Source organism: Nycticebus coucang, chromosome 12, assembly GCF_027406575.1.
Source record: "Nycticebus coucang isolate mNycCou1 chromosome 12, mNycCou1.pri, whole genome shotgun sequence".
NCBI classification, from domain to species: Eukaryota; Metazoa; Chordata; class Mammalia; order Primates; family Lorisidae; genus Nycticebus; species Nycticebus coucang.
Genome location: NC_069791.1, coordinates 67,431,586 through 67,455,457, shown reverse-complemented (window position 1 = coordinate 67,455,457; position 23,872 = coordinate 67,431,586). Strand labels below are relative to the sequence as shown.

The 23,872-nt window shown below is 52.0% G+C and overlaps 1 protein-coding gene across 10 annotated transcripts in view; it reads right to left on the bottom strand.

The window, feature by feature from the left end:
- Positions 1-823: 823 nt before the first annotated feature.
- Positions 824-23,872, bottom strand: part of GRID2IP (Grid2 interacting protein) — a 35,530-nt gene continuing 12,481 nt past the window's right edge. For 3 of the 10 annotated variants that reach the window (XM_053557415.1, XM_053557409.1, XM_053557413.1), the window contains 20 exons: positions 21,805-22,053; positions 21,532-21,617; positions 18,005-18,074; positions 17,585-17,679; positions 17,046-17,229; positions 13,747-13,901; positions 12,197-12,346; positions 11,909-12,006; positions 11,581-11,698; positions 10,560-10,900; positions 9,778-10,194; positions 7,537-7,624; positions 6,592-6,669; positions 5,848-6,044; positions 5,382-5,537; positions 5,147-5,233; positions 4,660-4,789; positions 4,452-4,570; positions 2,351-2,515; positions 824-2,125 (listed from right to left, as the gene is read on the bottom strand). In XM_053557415.1, the coding sequence (XP_053413390.1) occupies positions 2,054-2,125; positions 2,351-2,515; positions 4,452-4,570; positions 4,660-4,789; positions 5,147-5,233; positions 5,382-5,537; positions 5,848-6,044; positions 6,592-6,669; positions 7,537-7,624; positions 9,778-10,194; positions 10,560-10,900; positions 11,581-11,698; positions 11,909-12,006; positions 12,197-12,346; positions 13,747-13,901; positions 17,046-17,229; positions 17,585-17,679; positions 18,005-18,074; positions 21,532-21,617; positions 21,805-22,053 (3,055 nt within the window). In that variant the 3' untranslated portion in view covers positions 824-2,053. Of the gene's footprint in view, positions 2,126-2,350; positions 2,624-4,451; positions 4,571-4,659; positions 4,790-5,146; positions 5,234-5,381; positions 5,538-5,847; positions 6,045-6,591; positions 6,682-7,536; positions 7,625-9,777; positions 10,195-10,559; positions 10,901-11,580; positions 11,699-11,908; positions 12,007-12,196; positions 12,347-13,746; positions 13,902-17,045; positions 17,230-17,584; positions 17,680-18,004; positions 18,075-21,531; positions 21,618-21,804; positions 22,054-23,872 lie in introns of all 10 variants that reach the window. The other 7 variants (XM_053557407.1, XM_053557411.1, XM_053557410.1 and 4 more) reach the window with 5 other exon arrangements.

Here is a 23,872-nt window from a genome sequence, read left to right as displayed (position 1 = left end):
CCAACTTTCCTAGCTAGGGCCCCAGATATGGGAGAGCTCTGTGTGATCAGAAAAGCTGCCCAGCTGACTCCCTGCTGGCTGCAGATGCATGAATTACCCTACTGAGCCCAACTCAGATGAGAACTGCCCTAATGACCCATAGATTCATGAATAGTAAGTGCCAGTGAGTTTGGGGACAGTTTGTTACATAGCATTATGGCAAGTTGATAACCAATACAAGGCATGTTAGGGAGAAAATCTAACTAGTATTTGACTTGCCAATCTATGCAAGCCAGAGGCTGGATTCCTAGAGGGAGCGTGCATTTCTTTCTTTCTTTTTTTGAGACAGAATTTTACTTTGTTGCCCTCGGTAGAGTACTGTGGCGTCATAGCTCACAGCAACCTCCAATTCTTGGGCTCAAGCAATTCTTGCCTCAGCCTCCTGAGTAGCTGGAACCACAGGCACCTGCCATAATGCCTGGCTAATTTTTTTAGACAAGGGGTCTTGCTTTTGGTCAGGCTGGTCTCAAACACGTGAGCTCAAGCAATCCACATGCCTCTGCCTCCCAGAATGCTAGGATTATAGGCATGAGCCTCCGTGTCTGGCCTGAGAGCATGTGTTTCTAACACACAGGAAAATGCCATGTAGGTACCTGGGTGTGGACACCACCCCTGGCGGAATCTATGATCTCCACAGACCTCATGTGGAGATTTTAACCGACCTTCTGAAATGTTTTCCAGAGATGCTGGCACTGGGAATTTGCAGAAACTATCCAGCTTGAGCTGCTAGGGAGAAATGTACCTCATCAACAATACCTCCCAACCCCCCCACCCACCCCGTTGAAGTACACATTTTGGTTTAACCATTTTTATATGGTAGCTGTGAGTAGGGAACAAAAAAAGAAGTAAGATGGCCTCACAGAAAGGCCTGTGGGAGACTGGGAAGAATTGAATGGGTTCCAAATACTACCCAAGAGCAACATTAACCATTTGATGACAGTGGGAGAAAAATAATCCAAGAGATAGGTTTAAAGCCCATTTCAGACTTCTCTGGAAAAAGAGAAAAGCTAACAGGGGAAGCTGTCTAATACAGGCATCTGCTTACTGGAGAATGAAAAAAGTGAAACAAGTCACACACCCTCCCTGACCACACTCCTATTCCTAACATCCATACAACTCCCTCCTCTATCCCCAAACACATATAAACCAGCCTCTCAAATCTCAAAATATGTCCCAGTTGTGCCATTTGCCCTCAAACCTCTCTGTCTACATGACCCCTTCCAGGGAATGTCATCACCCATCAGGTAAGAAACCCAGCAGTGGGCCACAAAATCCTGCTCACCCAAACCTAAACATCTTCCTGTTCTCTCTGCCCCTAACCATAACAATCCCCATTCCACTCCCAATCTCCTCACTTTGAGTCTGGCCACCTCTAAACGGGTTTGAATTTGTCCACTGGACTAAAAACTCAATCCTGCAATCTGACATACAGTGTTTTCCTACTCCAGCCCTCTGTTCTCCTGTCCCCTCCTCAGTAGCAGCCAACTGCAATTTCTTCTAGCTCTCAAGATCCAGGCTTGCTTTCAAGCCTGCTGTGTGTGGCGTGCTCTAGGGTGTCAGTCTCCTGGCTCCTGGACTCAGAAATGGGTTCACACATCCTGCCACGCTCCAGCCAAGTTGCTAGGCCAGTGACAGACCCTGCCCCAGGACAGCAGCCTCTTTGCAATCCACCTGTGGTCTCAGAACGGGAGCAGAGCAGGAGAGTGGGGCCACTGGTTCTCAGACCTCTTGGGCAGGCTCCTCAGGAACTCTGGGTCCAGCTAAGGGCAAGGGACTGAATGAGGGCGGGTAGGGAGGCCCCAGGCAGAGAAGCTGAGGTAGCTGGAGGTGAGTGGCTGGGCCCTTCCCTCCAGGAGCCAATGGGCCAGGCTGCTCAGGGTCAGGCAGGCAGTTGCTTGCACAGTGCCTGGGGTGCCACAGCACCGGTCTTCAGTGGCATCCAGGCGGCCCCCTTGAGTGTAGTCTCTGATGTTGGTCTCCGAGCTTAGGCCGCAGAGAACCCAGCTAGTTGCTATCACCAGGCCAGGGGAGAAACCATCCCGGAGCTGCGTGGGCCCTCTCCGGCCTGCAAGTCGCTGAGTGCTCGCTGGGGAAGAATACAGAGGGACCAGTGGTCAGTGGTTCCAGGAGACTCAAACATCATGTCCCTACCCACTACCAGCACGGAGGCTGCAGTACCCCCCATGGGGGTTGTGTGGACGTGTCACTCACTAGAAACCCACTTCCACCCTGGTCTTCTGGAGGACCCTTCTCACTTGCCCTTTGGCCCTGACCTCTCTGAAGGGGCCTGGAAGCCAACACCATGGCTTACCTCAAACTTGCTCATGAACTCTGCGAAGATGCCAAAGAATGCTTCAGAGGTAGTCGCCTTAGAATCCTCCCCAAAGAAGGCCAGTGCCTTGCTCAGCTCCTCCATGGCCTCACGCTGCAGCCCATCCAGTGCCCGAAGTGCTGGCTGGGCTGTCTCCAGGAAGGACTGATGGGACTCCATTAAGGAAACAGCCAGCACGCTGGGTGCCCCCAGACAGCACCCCAGCTGCCACACTCTCACTCTGGCTGAGCGAGTCCTTCAGAGGACCAGGCCCTGTGTCAGTGGAGAGGGGTGGCCTGTTCAGAGGTGTCAGTCCCACTGCCCACTAAGCTCACCCAGGAACCTACATAGCCATGGCAGCCTCAGGCCTTTCACCTTGGCACTCTGCTCAGAGGCCATCAGTCCCTTTTCCCCCAACCACCCACTTACAATATCCCTTCTGTCACTCTCTAGGCTTTTCTCTCTTTTCTTTTCTTAAATAGAGATAGGGTCTTGCTCTGTCACTCAGGATGGAGTACACTGGCCCAATCCTAGATTTTGCAGCCTCAAACCCCTGGCCTCAAGCAATCCTTCTACCTCAGTCTCCCCAGGTAGCTGTGACTACAGGAGGATACGACCACACTCAGCTAATTTATTTTGTAAAGATGGGGTCTCACTATGTTGCCCAGGCTGGTCTCAAACTCTTGGGCTCAAGTGATCCTCCTGTCTCAGCTTCCCAAAGTGCTGGGATTATAGGTGTGAACCACTATGCCCAGCTCTCTTTTTCTATAGCATTTGTCATTATATGAAATTGCTTTCAAGTTCATTTTCTATCCTTAAGTGCAAGCTTGTTCCCTGTATGTACCTCTGGTATTTAGAACAGCATCTGGCGCACAGTAATTCCTGGGGAAAGATTGAGTGGCTGAATTGCTATCATTTTTTCACCACTTAAATCTCTGCCAAGCTTTGCTCTAAGCAAGCCTCTATTCTTATTTAATCATCATAATACTTCTATGAGGTAGATTATCCCTGTTTCACATATAAAGAAACTAAAAGACAGAGGACTTTAGCAACTATCCCAAGACCACACGTTGAGTGCAGTGTCAGAGCCAGGGCTGAACCTGACAGCATCACACTCAGTGAATGAGTACAACAGCCCCCTGTAATAGGGGTTCTTACTACCTCTCTTTTTACTGATGAAAAAACTGGGCTCAGGGTATAAGACTTGGGCAGAATCACATAGCCAGTGAGCAAATGAGTCAGGATTTGGGCCTAGGCCTATCTGATGGTTCAGGTCAAGTCCCTGAAGAGGCTGTCTTCTCTCTGGGGAACCCTCCCCAAGCCCAAGGAAGCAGGGAGATACCCCTATACTGAGGGATGCTAGAATGGATGAACCCTCACTTAAACAGTCTCAGTTTCAACATCTGCAAAATATCTAGGTGTTATGTGGGTGTGAGGGGGTGACAGTGAGAAGCAGGTGAGTGTGAGGGGGTGACAGGCTGGTAAAGCCTGGCAGGCCTCTTCTTGTATGTGACTTAGGTCTGGACTCCACTGGCCACGAGGATAGATGGGGCAAGGCAACGGCTTTAGGGCACTCAAAAGAGCTTGGGCTTCAGTTACACATAGACTTGACATATGCCCTTAGTTGTTGTTGTTTTTGAGAACACAGTCTCAATTTTTTGCCCTGGGTACAGTGTGGTGGCATCATCATAGCTCATAGCAACCTCAAACTTTTGGGTTCAAGTGATCCTCTTGCTTCAGCTTTCCAAGTAGCTGGGACTATAGTCACTCACCCTGATGCCTGGCTAGTTTTTCTATTTTTAGTAGAGACCAGGTGTTGCTCTTGCACAGGCTGGTCTTGAATCCCAGAGCTCAAGCAATCTACCCACCTCAGCTTCCCAGAGCGCTAGGATTACAGGCATGAGCCACTGTACCTGGCCTGCACTTGGATTCTAAATGACCCAAGACAGAACCTCTTTCAGGACCCCTAAATGCCACAGAAGCCTGTGTCCAGAATCTCTGTTGGGAGTTGGGGTCTGTGGTGGCCACTGGAGCCACAGCCAACTCTACCCAACCACCCGAGGGTCCAGCTTAATGCCAAGACAGTCTGCTCAGAGGATACTGCCATGACGACAGCAAACTTGTCCTCATTGGAGGGGGACATGCTCTGGCAGGCGGCCTGTATCTCACTGATGGTGCCGTGGAGGTCAGCCAGATCACTGGTCAATGCTCGTTGGTTCACTGTAAGGAGGGCGACCAAAGCCTCATGGGGCCACCCTCCCAGAACAGGACAGCATTCCTCTACCTCCCTGCCCATCCACCCAGCTTACCTTTGGCAGCCAAGGGCACAGTGGGCAGGTCCTGAGCAAAGCCCAAGAGTTCAGGGAAATGCTGGCTCAGTGATTTGGCAAGGATGTGCAGGAAGGTGGACTTCCCATCCACCGTCTTGGTGGAGTTCAGCTGCAAGTGAACCCCAACACATACTCCTTAAGTGCTCCCTGGTCACATGCACCCAGCTTCTCCTAGATCGTGGCATCAATTCCAGGCCTTTGACACTCTTTGCAACTCCCCTTCTACCTTCCACTTTCCTACATCCTGAGACTTGGCTTGGGGAAGCCACCTTCTCCCATGCCATCCCCAACCTCTGCTGCAGTCAAGTCCTGGACTCAGGGCAGCTAGCTTTTCCTCCCGGCAGGAGAGACCTTCTTGATCACAATGTTCTCTCCTCCCCTCTGCCACATCTTGTGTTAGGCATGACCTAAACCCCTCGCTGGCTGGTAGTGTAAGCCAATCCATTATCACCAAGTGACCTCTCACCTCTGTCAAAAAATTGATCTTGAAGCCTGTGGTCTTGTTGGTTTTGGGCTGTCCATCGTTAAGATAGTTTCCCATGGCCAACACAAACTGTGGAGAGAAGGCAGGTGGATCCTGCCAGGTATTCATCCTCCCAACACCCCACCCCGGCCCAGCTGTCTGGATGGACCTCAAGGCTGAAAAACTCATGGGGTAGAGAAGCGCTTAGGATACCGGGGAGGGGATGGCGGTCCCTGACCTCCAAGATTTTGGCGAGCTTCCGGCTATTCTTGAGCTCATGGGAGGCCTGGCGCAAGCACTCGAGGCTGCCTCTGATCTCCTCTGTTTTTTCCTGAAGGGTGGCCTGAAAGTGGAGGCTGCGCAGTCGGGTCTTGTATTCGGGAACCGAAAGCATCTGTCGCGGAGAGAGGGCCAGGATTCAACTATTCCCCGAGGGTATCCCCTGCCCCTCCCCCACCTGGGTTAGGGGCCAGCTGGCTGCCTGGGCTAGTGGCCGTAGAAAAACAAGTACAACCCTTAGGGGAGCCTGCATCCCATCCGCCTCAGACCCCGGGTGGAAACTGGCCGTCAGAGGTGTAAAACTGGGACTAAGAAGCGTAAGAACGGTGGCGATACCCAAGGGGTGCGGAGCCAAAGCAGCCCCCGGCCACAGCGCGAGCCCTGAGACCGCCAAGGCCACCGGGCCGGAGCTGCTGCCGCCTCACCTGCAGGACGAACTGGTCTGGCTCGCTGAGGCGACCGGGCGCCTCGCGGAAGGCTTGGTAGCGCTGTTCCTCGTCGGCGTCAGGTGCAAAGAGCAGCAGCTGCGCCAGATGCGCAGGTTCCAGGCGCCCAGGCTCCATGTTCATGAGCACCTGCCGCAGCTCCGCTGGGCTCAGCTTCAAGTGCGCCAGGAGGATGGCTGAGGGCGGGGCCACGAGGTGAGCAGGGGCGGGGCCTGGGCTACGGCGTCCCGGGAGAGGGGATACAAGGACCGGGGGCGGGGGCGGGGGCGGGGCCGGGGCCGGGGCGGTCCAGAAACCTCACAGTCCTTCTGCGACCGACTAAAGGGCTAGGGCGAGGTTCTCCGAGACTCACAGACTTAAGAGGCTGGGTGGGGTCTGGGGGGGAGGGGCCAGGAACCAGGGCGGGACCTGCGAGGGGATGCGGCTGGAGGCCGGGACATCCCCTGCGAAGAGGATGCAGCTGGAGGCCGGGCCCCAACCCGGCAGCCGATTACCGAGTGAGGGCGGGGCGGATACCAGGTGCATCCAAGGCCGGCAACTGCGCCCGCGTGTGATCCGGCTAGCTTTGGGGCCTGGGAGGGGGCCTTCACCCAGCTGGGCAACAGGGGTCCGGGCGCCTACAGTCTAATCTCTGTCACCCACCCGGGCAGGTATGAGGCTTTGCGGCCCAGACGGAGGGCTACCGCCCTCCCCCTGCACCCCTAGGGGGTCCTCGCCCCTCACAGGTGTTGTAGGCCTTCTTATGGGACAGGATCTCCACCACCTCCTTCTTCTTGAAGGGCTCGGGCCTGGGCATCGGCTCTGGAAGGGAAACTGGATAGTTTAAGGAGAGGCTAGGCCGAGAATGCCGTGGGAGGGCCCAGGACTGGTGTGGCCACAGCCAACAGTCAAGACCTCGTCCCCCAGTATGACCCTGACTGAATTGACTCCTGATGTCCACAGTCCCCTCATTCCTCAAATTGTAGACCATCAGGTCTAGTCAGGCACACAGCTTGTGTGTATCATGCCGCTCCCACCCCATCCACTGCCCTTAAATGCCCTCTCTCCCCTGAGCCTTTGGGACTCAGCTGGCAGAGCTTTCGGCCTTTCAGATGATTCTTGAACCAAATAGGGCCTTTCTCCTCCATCCTGGGACCAGCTGCCACATAAAACTATGGCTGCTTGGAGTCCCGCTCAACAACTAACTTTAGGGAGATAACCAGAAAGGGGTGATAGCAAAGGAGACGGGGAGATGTATTTGAGGAAGCGTCCTGTCCACCTTATTCTGTGTGACTTTGAGCAAATTACCTAGCCTTTCTATGCTTCCTCAAGAAGTAGGTTGATTATAGTATGTACCTTATAGAATTGTCATGGGATTAATTTAGAAGTGAGAATGTCTAATATTTGGGCAGCACACCATAAATGCTAGCTATTATTGTCTCCACTTTGATACTACACATGATCTTAGCCAAAAGGCCGAGAAGCGATATTATCTCCACTTTGAGGCTGAAAAAACGGAGCATCTGAGAAATCAACTCCAGGTTTGCAGGTTTGAAGATGAATTAGTAAACAGCAGTCAGTGCAGCCCTTGGGGACTCTAAGCCTGAGGATGCTACAGAACACAAGTGGGTGGGCTGACACAGTTGGTGTGGAATCTGGGATTCCCCTAGGGCCCTCAGGCCCACTCACTAGCAGGTTTCTGGGTGCCAAAGTGGAGCTCCAGGTCAAGGTATTTCACCATGTCACTCAGCTTATCGTAGTCAGAGTCTTCCCCAAGCTGCAAAGGAGGGTGGGAAGCTCAAAGTAGGAAGAACAACAGTGGCAGGACAATTCTCCCCTATCCCCACACTCAGGGCTTTTCTGGGAGCTCCCTGAGGGAAAGCACCCCTCAGGCCTGGGAAGAAGCCAAAAGAGGGAGGAGACTATAGAAGTCAAATCACCCAAGTCGTCGAGTGGTAAGCCAGCAACTCTTACAGTTAAAATACATTGGTGGCACCTGTAGCTCTGTGGTTAGGGCGCCGGCCACATAAACCAAGGCTGGCAGGTTCGAACCTGGCCCAGGCCAGCTAAAACAACGATAACTGCAGCAACAACAAAAAAATTAGCCCAGCACTGTGGCAGGTGCCTGTAGTCTCTGCTACTTGGGAGGCTGAGGCAAGAGAATCGCTTAAGCCCAGGAGTTGGAGATTGTTGTGAGCTGTGATGCCATGGCACTCTACCCACAATAAAAGCTTGAGACTCTGTCTAAAAAAAATACACTCATATGTGAAACTCTAGTCATGCAGAAGCCAGCAAGTGGGGCTGGAGCAGGAGACATAAAGGAGCTGTGAAGGGATAGAGTCTACCAAGGCAGCTAAAGGTGGTGATTGAGGGGTCTGGCCCTGTTTCCAGGCCTTCTTGGATGAGAGTAAGTTCACCGGAGCTGCCCTAGGCAGAGGGAGCCAGTCCTAGGAGTGCTGAAGCTGTGAAAACGCAGGGGCTAGATGCTGGACAGGTGGCGGTGATGAATGGCCCAGGTGAGAGCTATCTGGGGCTAAGACAGAGAGTAGGAGGGGGCAGTTGCCAGAAGGAAAGACAAGCAAAGAAATGGCCGCAAGTCAGGTACATCAGGTATGGGCTTGGACATGGCCAGATGTGTGACCTGTGTCCTTGTGTCCAACTTCAGTAACCAGTGGAAGTACCATGCTGTGGAGAAGGCTTAAAGACCCATCTAAGGCTGGTAGGACTAAGGTCTCCAGGTGACCCCATAGGTTCCTGTTTGTGGCCTTGTCCTACTGAGCATCTTTATTAGCAACATGGAAAGGCTCCCTGGAGACATGGGCTGATATCATCTTGGCTGGGAGGGCAGGAGACAGAACCAGGACCCAGGAGATGGCAATAGGGAAAAATGACAGGCATGCCTTGCATAGCGTGACTACATATGAGAACATGCTATTGGTCCCAAGAAGATGAAGAAACTGGGGTTGAGGATGATGTTGGGCATGAGCATTGGGATGGGGTACCCCAAAAGCTGGAAGGACCATAGGCCATGTTAAAAGGTATATGATGTCCAGGTCAATGAAGGCGAGAACCTTGTTTTCTCTTATAAGCTGGTTGAGCCCCACTGGGAGTTCCATATAGGGCCTGCTCTTTGAAAGGGACATGGCCACTGGACTGTGGATTAGAAACTACATGCTGGGCGGCACCTGTGGCTCAACGGAGTAGGGCGCTGGACCCATATGCTGGAGGTGGCGGGTTCAAACCCAGCCCTGGCCAAAACTGCAAAAAAGGGAGAAAAAAAAAGAAAGAAAGAAACTACACGCTAAGGAAATGACCTAAAAAACAGGGGTAGGGTGAACTTTGTTCATCTTAAAGGTTGGTTGGTCTGTAGACAAGGGAATATACTTTCTGTGCCTGATTTAAAGGGCCAGACGGAAAACAGGCCATGGGAATCTTAGGGAAGGGAGATTTCAGAAATACAAAGAATGGTTAAAATTGTCCAGTGTGGGAAGGAGGGCTCTGACAGGCAGTGAGTTCCCCATAACTGAAGGTGTTCAAGTATATACTAGTATATACTAGCAGTGATGTGTGGGAGGAAATTTAAGTATCAAAGTGGAATGGTGCAGGCTGATGTACAGTAGTTTGGGCTAGCTGCCCTTTTAAGAGTCTAAGAAAACTAGTCCAGCTTCAAGAGCGATAGGTTTCAAGGGTGGGCATGGCAGCATTTCCAGGTGTCCATAGTGTATCTTTGGCTTCAGCTCCCACATTGAACACCAAGCATAGGCATGTGCTTGGGCTGGGCCTCCACTCATCCTCTGCTTGGGGAGGAGGGGAGCAGGGGCTGTTCCAGCTGATATTGGAATTGGCCCAGAGGATGGGTTTTCTCTTCAATGCTGCGGCCCAGGCCATCCTCCCCTGGTTCAAGGCATCAGTGGGCCCCAGGTCACCCACCTGACCCCAGATGGTGCCTTCTGAATTCTCCACCTGCTCCCACCGCAAGCGCTTGACACTCATGTGGCTGGTCTCACTGCGCCGGTGACCCAGGCCCCGAGATAGTAAGGGAGGTGCACAGGGCACGGGTGGGGGCAAGGGCGGTGGTGGTGGTGGAGGGACTGGGTGACTGAGTTGGGTAAGGGGCTTTGCCAGTGCCTGAGTGGGGCCCCGGGGCCCATCAGAGGGGCGAGAACTGGGCTTGGGGTCATGAAAAGGCAGGGGTGGCGGTGGTGGGGGGCTGAGTGGGGGTGGGGGGATGTGGTCAGAGATGGAGGAATAGGTCAAGGAGCTGCCTTCCTCGCTGCTGCTGACACAGTCGCTAGCGCTGCTCCGTTCGTTGGTTATAAAGCTGCCCTGGTCATCGTGGAAACTCATCTTGGGGGTAGAATGAGAAGAGAGGGTGAAGCTAGGCCCAGAGAGACTGGGAAAGGTACATGTGTGAAGCATGGGGCAAGGTGAGGGAGAGTGGGCTAGCCCGGATTAGCCTCAGGCTGTGGGTGGATAGTCTGCCTGAGAGGGTATAGGATAGTCTGGGACAAGGGGTGTGATTGGGATAGCTTGAGCCAGGGAGTGGGCTAGCCTGAAACACATTCTAGGACAGACTGGGGCAGGCAGAGGGGTAGCCTGGGGAAGATCATGAGGGCAGTAGGCCTCTTGCAGAAGCCCAAGGACAGGGTTCGCCTTGCAAACCTCCACACCCCACCTCACCTCCTGCCCTCCATGCCTGCTTGCATGCCCACCTCCTCGTAGTCATTCTCGGGGGTCAAGAAATCATCCACGATGGTGACTCGGGGACCCAGCTGCTCACTCAACACATCCAGGAAGCGATCCGTATCTCGGCTTCGCATGGGCCGAGAGAAGGTGAAGAGCTTCCTGTGGCTGGGTGGGCGGCCAGGGTCTGGGCTGGGGGGGCTGTCAGGGACTGGCTGTGGGGAAGGTGCCCTGCTGCTGTCCAGGCTGGCATAGGGGTGGGACTCGGAGCTGCTGGGGGAGGCCAGGGCCCCTGAGCACAGCGGGTGGTAGCAGGGGGAGGGCAGGAGCTGCTCACTGGGCCACGAGATGCCGGATAGGATCCTGGGTCCTGAGGTGGGGGATGAAGCATGAGGACCTCTCTTTACCTAGCACTTGGGTCCCAGGTGTAGGCTGGAAGGAGGGTCCCACAGGGCAGGTGGGTTCTGTGTCCTAGGGCATTCCACTTTCCCTCCCTGGGCACAGTACGGGAAGAACCTGGGTGACCAAAGGCTGGTGCAAGTTAGAGGAAGCACCACTAGGGACCAAGATAAGCCAGGCTGCAGCTCATCTTGGAATGGACACCAGGGGTTCCAGCCAGGACTCGCAGAACACAAATCAAAGGGCCAAAGGCCTTCTCTAGCCCAGACCAAAGGTCATGAGAAACCCCCATGCCCAGTAGGTTCTAGGTTCACTGGAGCCTTTCCCAGGACTCCTGCCTTCTGAGCTACAGAGGAACCATCTTCCCATTTGTGCCATTCACACAGCAATGTGTGCACTTAATAGTTTACCCAACAGCCACAAGCTAACTTTGAGACTGCTTTGGGGCAGCCCTCTGCTTTCTTGATCCACAGATAAGGCAAGAGGAAACATGAGAGGGTCTGAGCCCCCTACCCATGAGTGGAAGCCTCTGGGGGTTCGCCACAATCTACAGGAGAAGCTTCAAGGGTGTGCCTAAGGGTGGGACAATACCTGCCATGCAGTCAAGATGGCCAGTGCCGTCCTCTGGAGTCAGGGCTGGCTGAACCCTACCTGCAGTGACTGCCGGGCTGGGGCCTGGTGGGGATGCCCGGGATTTGGACACAGTTCCCATCTTCCCTTTGAAGCTGCTGTTCAGACGAGACTCAAGCTCTGCATAGACGGCTGACATCTGGAGGGAGGCACAGGTGAGTCCAGCCCACCCTCACTTCCCCTCAGGGCTCAAACATGGCTCAGAGGCCAGACCTGGGTGGTCTGGGAGACAGAGATCTGTCACTGCAGCAGCCACAAGGGTACCTTGACCTGGGCCTTCTGGGCCCAGCCCCAGGGGCCACCCATTCCCCATCTGTACTGACACCATCTGGACACAAAGAGGTCTCACCATTTTGGGGTTGGGAGTCTCAGGGAGGGACGTGCCATCACCTGCCTGGCGCTCGCCTGGGATCAGAGGAAGAGGCATCTCAGGGCAGTCACCAGGACCTGCCAGGGAATGGGGTCTAGTTACCACATCTGAGTTCCAAGGCCAAGACCCAACAGCCCTGCAGACCTAGGAGGGCCACCACTCAGCCCTGCTTACCTGCATTCTCTGGGAATTCTCATCTCACCAAGCCCATTTTGTAAGTGGAAAAACTGAGCCCAAGTTGTACCTTCCCACCTGTTGCAGCCTTACCGCAGCTGAGGCCAGCTTCCATGCCCTGGGATCGAAGGCTGCGGCAGCACATTGAGGAGCCTCTCAGGGAGCTCCGTGGCTGGAGCTCAGGAGTAGGCTCTGGTTCCAGGTCAGGCTCAGGCTCCAGGTCCAGTTCAGGCTCTGGTTCTGCTGTGGGACATGAGGCCCCTGTGTCCTCAGAGCCAGTCAAGAAGCCTCCCAAAACAGGGAGAAGTCATCTGCACAGTGTGTGAACCCCAGGCTGTGGGGCTTACCCTACTTGCCTCTAGGACAACTCTGGAGGCAGGGAAGCCCTGGGGTGAGAAACCAGACACCAGGAACAGGAGAAGTACCTAGGTGGAGCTGACCTGAGGACAAAGGCTCTGATGGGGATGGCCAAAGCCCACCCCCAGCTGGGCTTCTCCCATGAGCAAAGCCTAGGTCTTTATGCTTCCATGACCTCAGTGCCCTGTGCTTGGACCAGGCCTAGTCACATGAGGGCTTGTCAGGTGGAACAGAAAGTTCTAGGTCTAGGCAGATGTAAGGGAAATGTGCTGCCCAGCATGGCTCCTGAGCTTGTTTTTTATTGGTGGGGGGATAGAGCCTCATTTTGTTGCCCTTGGTAGAGTGCCATGGTGTCACAGCTCACAGCAGCCTCAAACTCTTGGGTTTAAGTGATTGATCCTCTGCCTTAGCTTTCCAAGTAGCTGGGATTACAGCCACCTGTTGCAATGCCCAGCTATTTTAGATTTTAGATCTTGCTCTTGCTCAGGCTGGTCTTGAACTCCTGAGCTCAAGCAATCCACCTGACTCAGCCTTCCAGAGTGCTAGGATTACAGGTGTGAGCCACCATGCAACTTTTTGCTAAACCCTCAGCCCTCCCCAGAAAATTGTTAGTCCCTGAGACCACAGATAGTAAGCACACAAAGGCCAGTATATAGCAGATCTGCAGGGACTGTCACAGTAGGCATTGTCATAGTGCCTAGAAAAGAGTTGATTCACAGGGTGTGGCACACTTCCCATTCGCACTACCTAAACAATGAATGTGTGGTTTGGGGGATGTTCGTGGGGGGTGGGGTATGTTGTAATGGGCAGGCAGCAGCAGGGAGCTAAGGCTGCACACCGCCCCACAGGCTTATGTGTGTGCACGTGAGAGCACACTGGGAGGCCACCAGCCAGGCGTGATCCAACCATGTGCTCACAATGCAGGCAGTACGTACTGGCATGTCTATAAGCAGCAACCATACAAGTTTCTGGATCTGTGCCACACTTCCCAGAATACAAAGCCAAGTCACTGAGATCACTTCCATTTTGGGGTGAGAAATCTGAGACCCCAGGTGGTTAGGTGGTAAATCAGGTTGTACTGCATAAAAGTCAAGCTGAGAAGATACATCTATGGGACCAAGTGTGGGCCAAGCCCTCATGTGTTAAGCATGTATTTGCATGGCAGGTGGGCACATCTGTGGGGGATGTAAGAACTCACAGGTAAGAACAGGTATGTAGCTGTTTCCCTGGGAGGCTGGGCAGCCAGCAGTTGTAGGCAGAGAAGTGGCAGGGCAGAGGATGCTTACCTGTCATGGCTGAGTAGCCCAGGAAGCATGCAATTTTCTCCTGACAGAGCTCCTGCTCTTCATAGGTCAGCAGCTGGTAAATAAACTGCCAAAGGACCTGCTTGGCAGGTGTGTCCAGAACAGGGTAGACATCAACAATGAGGGTGTCAATGTTTCTGGAAAGGGGGTACAGAAACAAGAGGTTCATTACTTAGGGGTTCACCCTGATGAGTGGGGTGGGGGTGGACATGGATGGTATTTTCAGACCACAGAGGTTGGCCTCATGTCCTGCCCCTGACCTTGAAAGAAAGAGAAGTGGGCAGGAAGGAAGATTCCATGCCAAGCAAGTCAGATTCAAATCTTGGCTCTGCCACTTACCAACTAAGTGACCTTTATCAAGTTACTTAACTTCTCTGTGACTCAGTTTCCTCATCTGTAAAATGGGGATAAAAATAGCATCTACCACACACAGCTGTTGTGAAGACTAAAACATACAAAGTGTACCAGGAAAACTGACTCATTAAATCAGGAATTGGCAAATGATGGCCTGTAGGCTAAAACTGTGCCCTTGTCTCTCTTTGTAAAGAAAGTTTTATTGGAACGTGGCCATACCCATTTATTGTCTTTGCCATATATAGTCTATGGCTGTTCCCAAGATACAACAGTAGAGTTGTATCGTTGTGAGAGAGATCTGCATGGGCCTACAACATTTACTACATGTATTTGCCCGTTTGTAGACAGTTTGCTAACCTCTGAATTATATGGGAAAATACAGGATCCTTACATAATACCATACATATAGGTGAACTCTAGATGGATGAAAAACCTAAATGTGAAAGGTAAAATTAGAAAATTATGAGAATATCTTTTGACCAAGAAGCAGGGAAGGACTTCTTAAAATTTGAAACACCAAAACCATAAAACCAAAAATGTGATGAGTTTGATTACACTAAATCAAGGAGATCTGTTCAAAGAAGCACAATTTAAACAGATTAGTATTAGATATAACAAAACTAATAATAGAAGTAACAGGGAGAGGATATATACAATGTCTAAAATCAATAAGGAATCAGTATCTAAAATATAATATATACAATATATAACTCATGCAAATCAATAAGAATAAAAAACACCAGAGGGTATGAACAGGTAATTTACAGAGAAAAACACAGAAAAAGTTCACAAGTATATTAGAAGATGCTTAAAATAGTAATCAAAGAAAACCATATAGGCTTAGTGCCCGTAGCTCAGTGAGTAGGTCGCTGGCCAAATACACCAAGGCTGGCGGGTTCCACCCCAGCCCAGGCCTGCTAAACAACAATGACAACGGCAACCAAGAAAATAGCCAGGCATCATGGCGGGCACCTGTAGTCCCAGTTACTTGGATGGCTAAGGCAAGAGAATCGCTTAAGCCCAAGAGTTAGAGGTTGCTGTGAGCTGTGATGCCACAGCACTCTATTGAGGGTGACATATTGAGACTCTGTCTTAAAAAAAAAAAAAAAGAAAGAAAACTACATAAAAATAACAAGATGTCATTTGTCACTTCATGGCTAAAAGACTGGCAAATATTAAAAACTGGATAGTGCTACCATGTGATCTATGAGAATTGTCTGCCATTATCATCAATTAAGTATACACAGAGCAATGTGGACAGAGCTAAACACATAGTGATGGGTGAAAAAGTCAGACACTAAATGTCATACCTGTACATAGCACAATGATGTAAAGTTTAAAAAACACATCTTACTAAGCAGCAATGCCCACTTTTCAAGAACACCTTCAAACAAAAGGACGCCTATTAAACTCATACTGGTGGCCTTTGGAGAAGAAAGAAATGGGAAGAGTGTAGTTAAAGGGAATCAAAGATGGAAACAACCAAAATGTTCACCACTGGACAAATGGATGAACTAAATGAGGTACAGCCATACAAGGGAGTATGATTTCACTGTAAAAAAGGAGCCAAGTACATTCTATAACTTGGATGAACCTTGAAAACATTATGCTAAGTGAAAGAAGCCAGACATAAAAGTCCACATACTATATGATTCCATTTATATTAAAGCCCAGAATGGGAATATCTACAGAGACAGAAAGTAGATTAGTGATTTCTTAAAATCAGGGGTAGGGACAAAGGAGTAGGGAGAGTTGCAGTGAGAGTTTTTGATGTGATGAAGTTCTACAATTGACAAGATATGAGTATGGTTATACATATTCGTGAATATACTTAAAACCACTGAATTGTATACTTAAAAAGGTTGAATTATATAGTATGGGAATTGTATCTTACTAAAACTCTTTGGCTGGACATGATGGCACCATGGGAGGCCAAAGCAGGAGGATTGCTTGAGGACAGGAGTTTGAGACCAGCATAGGCAACATAGCAATACCTCATCTCTATAAAAAATTTAAAAATTAGTCTGGTATGGCCAGGCTTGATGGCTCACACCTGTAATCCTAGCACTCTAGGAGGCTGAGGTGGGAGGATCCCTTGAGGTCAGGAGTTTGAGACCAGCCCAAGCAAGATGGAGATCCCATCTCTACTAATAATAGAAAAAAGTACCTGGGCATTGTGGAAGGTGCTTGTAGTCTCAGCTACTTGAGAGGCTGAACCAAGAGGATTGCTTTAGCCTAAGACTTTGAGGTTGTTGTGAGCTACAATGCTACAGCACTCTATGCAGGGTGACAGAGTGAGACTCTGTCTCAAAAAAATATATTTTAATTAAAAAAAAATTAGCCAGATGTGGTTGGCATGTACCTATAGTCCAAGCTACTGTGGAGGCTGAGGCAGGAGGATCACTTGAGCCCAGGAGTTCAAAACTGCAGTGAGTTATAATCACATAACTTCACTCCAGCCTTGTCTTTCAAAAAATATATAAACTGTTTAAACATAATAAAAGCGTACAAACAAGTGATGGGCTTTGTACAGACCATGAGAATGACCCCATGAACCAAGGAGGATAAATGCAGCCTGTTTCAGTTGAGGTGCAAAAAGAAAGACACCCAAGGGCCTGGACCATGTACCCAGAGATGAGACTGTCAAGAGTGTCCCACTAACAATGGGACAGGTGGTCTTTGTCTGCCTTACTTGCTTAACTTCATACAGACCCTGACTCCAACAGGAGGTCTCAGAGTCAGGGTCTATCCTAGGGTAGCCCAATCACCCACAACCTTAGAGACCCTGGTACCAGCTACCACTTTCATGGAGCTTCCCCCAGGAAAATGGGTTGAAGAGACTCAGGCAGGGAGAACAAGATGTGTGTCTGAGCAGGACTTGGGGCACACCACAGGTCAGGTCCCTACCACCATTCTGGCCCAGCCACCTGTGCTGGAAGAAGCTCTCCAGGGCCCGGCACACCCCATAGCGCTCAGGAGGTGTGAGCAGATGCTCTAGCTGCTGGCTGAAGGTCCGTCCTTGGACTCGAATGCTGGACGGTAGGATCTCTGCAACCCACTGCAGGGAGGTGAGCGCTGATGATGGGTTGGGGGAATCCAAAGAATCAGAGTCTGCTGGGACCATAGGCAAGAGAGGCATGAGTGACCCAGAGTCCTCAGGCCAGATGTAGTTTCTCTGGCAGGTGGTGCCACCAGACCTCCTGAGCTGAGGTGTGGCATCCAGTGCCTCCATGCACCTGCTATCCAAAGCTGGGTACAGGGACAAGGACAGAGGAACCCCTGGGGCAGGGTCCCTGAGGCTGAGTATGGGATGAGGGTCTACAGCACTACCTGGGGGAAGCCCTGGGAAGAAAAGCTGCAGGTTTGGGGCCAGAGCAGACTCCCCTGCACACTCATAAATCCCATTCACAGTGGCCCGGCAGGGTCTCTGTGGGCCAAGGAAGCCAAGTGTCAGTGGGTGTCTCACCGCTAGCAAATGGGATGAGCCCTTCCTCCACAACCAGCGTGGGCATTGCTCCACTCCCCTGCAGCATGGACACCACCTTGTCGTGGGAGCAGTTCCTGCCAAGCAGAGACAGCCCAGGAGGGCCTGACTGGGGTGAGCCCTGTCCATGGCCACCAACCAGACCTCCCTGTCCTGCCCATAGGGGCCACACATCAAGTCCACAGTTGTGCCATTCTGTGTGCTCAGTATGGAGCTGGGTTATTTTGGGGTTGGAAGGATGAACTGGGGTCCTGGCCAGCATAGGGGTGTAGATTGCCCCTGGAAGTGGGACAAACCCTGGGGACCAACTGGTCAAAGGAGATCAGGACCATGGTCTGGCTGTCCCAAGAGTCTTGGCAGAAGGTACAGCACCAAGCTCTGGTTTCCCCAATAGCCTCTGACCTCATATCCAGTCCGTTGAGAAAGAGGATCCGGTCACCTGACTTGAGGGCAGCATTGTCAGCTGGGCTCCCTGGAAGCAAAAAGACAGGGTGTGCTGGCTCAGTGCCTGTAGCTCAAGCGGCTAAGGCGCCAGCCACATACACCAGAGCTGGCGGGTTCAAATCCAGCCCAGGCCTGCCAAACACTGACAACTAATAGCCAAAAAATAGCCGTTGTGGCAGGCGCCTGTAGTCCCAGCTACTTGGGAGGCTGAGCAAGAGAATCGCTTAAGCCCAGGAGCTGGAGGTTACTGTGAGCTGTGATGCCACAGCACTCTACCCAGGGCGACAGCTTGAGGCTCTGTCTCAAAAAAAAAAAAAAAGAGAGAGAGAGGGTGTGCTAGTCAGCAAGGCAGGGCCCCATTCTGGGAGCCAGACACTATTTTCCCACTATACAGGTGAGACATGAAGACTCAGACACACAGGCATGGGTGGCAGAGGAAAGTCCCATCGGGTCAGCAGGCCATAGTCCTGGCACCTCTCTGTTCTCAACTGCTTTAAGGACCTAATGCCAAAAACAGGAGTGATCCCTGGAGGGGCAGGACCATCAGTCAGGCACTGAGCTGTTGGAGAGAGGGAAAGTCTTAAGGACAACACCTCTGTAGTATCTATACTCATTGCAGGGAAGCTCCCACACTGCTCTTGGCCCCTCAGATAAAGGTCCCTGGCAGGGATTCCTCTTTTCAGGAAAGAATGTGTCTGATAAGAGGATGGAAGTCTCCTTTATCAGGCTTGGAAATGTGGTGCATTAATTGTGTTTTTACCCCCCCCTGGATTTCCTGATGCTTTGACATCTTGGAGGCTGGCAGAGGCTGGAGGACTGGCCTCTAATCACCTTTGATGAAAACTAACCTTGATGAAACTAATTTTACCTTAATGAAAACCTACTGATCCAGAGCAACCACCACCTTGATGAAGCTCATACTCCACTACATTAATCTCCTCTGGAACCGGGGCGAGGTACCAGACAACCAGGGATAGTCCTTATGCCCCAGAGCAACCAGCCAATCCTAAAACTACTAGGTCTGCCCTCCCATTCCTTTTCTGAAAACTACAATAAAGGCTCTTGACTACATTGTCCCTCAGGCCCTCTGTCTATCCCCTGACCAACCAGGTACCATTCCTCACTACCATCCTGCCCCATGGTGTAGCATGCCCCCTCCTCTTGGAAACTTCAAGTGATGAACTATGTTTTCAATGGCAGTTGTCTTTTGATCTGTGGGCTTCACATATCTGAATAATAATAAAACCTGCTTTTTTTTTTGTAGAGACAGAGTCTCACTTTACTGCCCTCGGTAGAGTGCCATGACGTCACAGGACTCACAGCAACCTCCAGCTCTTGGGCTTCCACGATTCTCCTGCCTCAGCCTCCCAAGCAGCTGGGACTACAGGCGCCCACCACAACACCCAGCTATTTTTTTGTTGCAGTTCGGCTGGGGCTGGGTTTGAACCCACTACCCTCAGTAGATGGGGCTGGCGCCCTACTCACTGAGCCACAGGTGCCACCCAAAACCTGCATTTTTAAAACACGTGGGAGCACTGAATTCTGGAGCCTTTGCCTTGACGGCCCTGAAGGTCAGGGCCTAACCTGGTACCTAACACCTAGAAAAGAGGGCTGATAAGTTGGCTTCTATGGATGGAGATATTTTTTCATTTCTGCCTCTTTTGTTAGTCATCACTCTAAATTTGATTGGGAAACAAGAAGGGGAAATGACAAATGGCTAAATGATAAATACTCTTAAAACTGTGACTACTGCTCTTTTGAGGCTATGCAGATTGTCCTGAGCAGAAGGGGATTAGTCAAGGAAGACTTCTGGGGAGAGGTGGGATGGGGGGAAGTCCTTTCCTTGGACTAAAAATGAGAGAGGGTGATGACAACGGCTAATCCAATCTCGCTTGCCTGAAAGGGGTGGTAGGGCCAGAAGGGATGTCAAGGGGATCAAATACAACTGGGCCAGGAATCAGGAGACCCCAGGTTCTGGTCCTTAATTTGCCAGAACCTCTCTGGGCCTTAATTTCCCCCTCTGTAAAACCTCTCATCTAAGCATCCGTTTGTCTTTCTGTACCTGAAAGGCATATGATTTCTAGCCTGCAGGATGGGATGGGAAGAACAGCACACCTGGATTTGAACAAGGCCCTAGGCCAAGTATCCCTGGCTACATGCCTGGGAGAAACAGGGAGATGAAGGTAGTGGTGGCATAGCTGAGAGAGCTACACCCAAAGAGGAGAGATTAATAATTTTTTTTTTTTTTTGAGACAGAGCCACACTATGTCGCCCTCAATAGAGTGTCGTGGTGTCATAGTTCACAGCAACCTCAAACTCCTGGGCTAAAGCCATTCTCTTGCCTCAGCCTCCCAAGTAGCTGGGACTGCAGGCACCCAACACAAGGCCTGGCTATTTTTTGTTGCACTTGTCATTGTTGTTTAGGTGGCCCAGGCTGGGTTTGTGGTGTAACCACTGTGCTATGGGCACCAAGCCAAGATTAATAATTTCTAGAGGAAGCTCTTTCAAGAGTAACTTTGAGCCTTTTCTTTCCAATACTGTGCCAACAACTCAGTGATATCCTAATCCAACAAGAACTGGAACATGCCAGTTATTATTATGATTAGATCTGAAGGCTGGAACAATTATGCAAATGTACCAAGACACTTCCCCAGAGATTAGAAAATGCCCATCTCACAAATCCATTCACTGGAGATGTGAGATGCAGAGTATGGAAAGGATAGCACATCAGCAGGGACATGTAACCAGGATGGGAAGAACCAGGAGTATCATGCTACCATGCTCAGGTGCTGGGAGAGGATAGATACAGGACAGACCAGGTGACCCAGCCTGGTGGGGTGGCTGCAGGGAGGGAGAGCTCAGTTCAGGGCTAGGAGATGTTTCTGCCCTACAGAGATCTTCCACAATGAAAACAAGCAGCACTTCCCACCCACATTGGTAGGATAGGAAGAAAGGATTTCTGCACTGGGAAGCCTCTACCTTCTTCAAGATGCCAATATTTCAGGAGCAGGAAGGGGCAGGCTGGATGGGAGAATAAGAGTCCTTATTCAGGGAAAGGTTGAATACGGGGCAGAGGCCCTGAATCCCTGCTACCTCTCTGAATCTGGCCTGCTCAGCGAGTGCCAGTTCACAGTGGGCACTCCACACAGGGAATGTTGTTTGGGGCATAGCCTAGTCAGGCTCATTCCTGGCTCCCTACCGTCCTGGATAGTGCCTGTGAAAAAGGCAGCCCTCCCTATGAAAAAAGGAAAGGTCTGGGTGAAGAACTTGGAGGACAGTGCCCTGATTCAGGCAGAAATCTCTGTCCTCAAACACCTTAGGTAGATGCATGACTTGGATCCACGGCACAGGCTACACAAGGTTGGTGTGAGGGATTGGGGGTATCGCTGAGCAGTAGCCTACATTCTAGTTCTAAGAAGCTACAACAGGCTCCTTCATCCCATCCTGGGCCTTCCTGACTCATGGGACAAACTGCCACCCCTCACCAGGCAGGACAGACTCGATCCAGACAGGCCCGTGGCCACGAAGGGTGAAGCCGAAGCTCTTGTTGCCCTTGTAGACTCGAACAGTCCTGGGGAAAGAAAAGGAGTAGGGCATGACCTGCCCTGAGGAGAGGGGGTCTTGGGGCACAGGGCATGGAGATGTCCAGCGTCTTGCTTCCCTTAATCCCAACCCCCAGGTGCCCTCCGCCCACGTCTCCACCCCCAAGCCCATGGATAGGGAGGTGTCTGCAGCCCACGCCCCTGCGCCCGGCGTACCTTTGGGCGCCCCCTGGGCCTGCGCGGCCGCCCACCAGCGAGGCGGCCTTGCGCGGGGGCGGCTCGTCCGGGCGGCGCGGCGGGGCGCTAGCGCGCGTGGACACCAGGAGGCGCTCGGGCCGCTCCTCGCTGCGGCTCCGGCGCAGTCTTTGCGCGCCCTGCGCCCGCCGCGCGCGGCACAGTTTGCCCAGCAGCCCCTGCGACACCACCTCGTCGAAGCGCGCTCGGTGCTTCTTCGGGATGAAGATCCTGCCGGTGAGGATGACATGGTCGGGCCAAGGCGCCTCCTCGTGGGCGCCTACCCCGGCTCTCCCAGCCCTCTGCTGCAGGGATAGGCGAATTGGCAGCAGGTGTCATCTCCTTGGTGCCAGGACTTGTGCCCACAGCCGCCTCGGGCCACATAAGGGCGTAGCCTCCGGCTCATTCCACTTCGCGAATGTCGCCTTGGGTCTGTCTCCCATGACTCTGGCCTTTTGAGGGCCTTTGTCCCACCAAAGGCAGTCCATGAACCTCTTTCTCCTCTTGTCTCTGTCCTCCATCTCTGGCCTCTCCCCTACTCCCTCTGCACCCTCTAGGCCAAGCCTGAGCCAGGGATCCCCGTAACTCCCTGCTCCCCAGTTTGTTTCCAGGTGATTCAGAGAAAACGGGAGCCCATGAGCCCAGGATCTGACTTCCCTCAAGCCCTTATCACACATCCAATCTTCCTACCGGCTTCTTTGGCCAGCCCCATCTACAGCTGCCTCCCTACTCAGATATTTGCCAGGACCACCTCCAAGCTTTTGCCCAGGCAGTTGCTTCTGCCTGGTATACTCTTTGCTCCTTTAGCTAAACTGGGCTCACCCTTCCCAGCACTGGCCTCCCTTCCATTCAATCCTATGTGCATTTAGTGAGCCCCTGCTCTCTGTGCCTGCCAAGCACAGGGGTTCAAAGCTGGAGGGGCTGTAATTCCTGCTTTCAAAGGAGTTACCCTGGAAGAAGTGAGAGGCAGGGGGGAGGCAAGGTTCCCTGTGCCAGGTCTACACCCTGAGATGATTCCTTGGTTGGTACCCATGGGTCTCCTTTGCAAGACTGGAAGCTCTTTTCTGGGTCTGTAGCTCAGCAGTGAGCTGCAGTGGGGTTCAGCACCTGGGAAGGATTCTGTAAACAAGGGGGCCACCAGCAGCTTGACCACTTCTCTGAGTAAAAGTGTCAGTTAACTTTCTGGTGGACTCCCTGGTCCAAGGCAAAGGATTCTGAGGCACAGAGAGGTTTCATAACTTCCCAGGTTTACTCAGCTGGCCCTTGGCACAGGCAGAGTGGAAACCCAGCCTTCTGAGGTTTTGGGAACCTCAATACTGTGGCAGAACCTTTGAAGGGGGCACTTGAATGTCAAGTTGCTAGAGAAGCCTCCCTGGCTGCATCCCAAGGCTCCTTTCCCTGTTCTTTGTACCAGGAGCCAGTGCCAAGGGCATAATGGAGAGGAAGAAAAGAGGCAGTGGCCTTGCAGCCAGCTGAAATACAAGTCCCACTGGTCACCAGCAGCCCCCACACAGTTTCCCTAGTCTCTGTGGGTAGAATTAATGAGGCCAGATAGGCAAAATAAGTTACCTGGTGGAAGGGAAGGGGTGTGGGTCTTTCAGGAGGAGGGTGCATTTGCCCTGCTCCCAAGTGAGCTCTGTTCCAGGTCTGGATGTTCCAGGTGACCAGGAAGCCAGAATGAATGGCCTGTTTAACATTGCCAGGAGCCTGTTTCTGCCCCCCCCAATACAGATTCCCGAAAACTTTGAGGTTCAGCCTCATTCCCCAAATGGTTACTCATGGTCTCTGGAGCCGATGCCTCCATCTGCCTGGCCTATATATTCCCCACACCCTCCCAGAACTCATGCCTCATGCCCAGGCCAAGGAAGGATGACAAGATTGAAATGTCCACCTCACACTTCAGGCTCCAGCCAGAGGCTCTGGAAGGCATTAGCCCATTATACTCAGCCCAAGCCCGTTCTGGGCAGGGTCAGGTGACCATCACAGCTAATTTACAGCAGTAACCAAAAAAGTTCCCTTGCTCCTGCACCAACTGCACAGGTCGGATGGC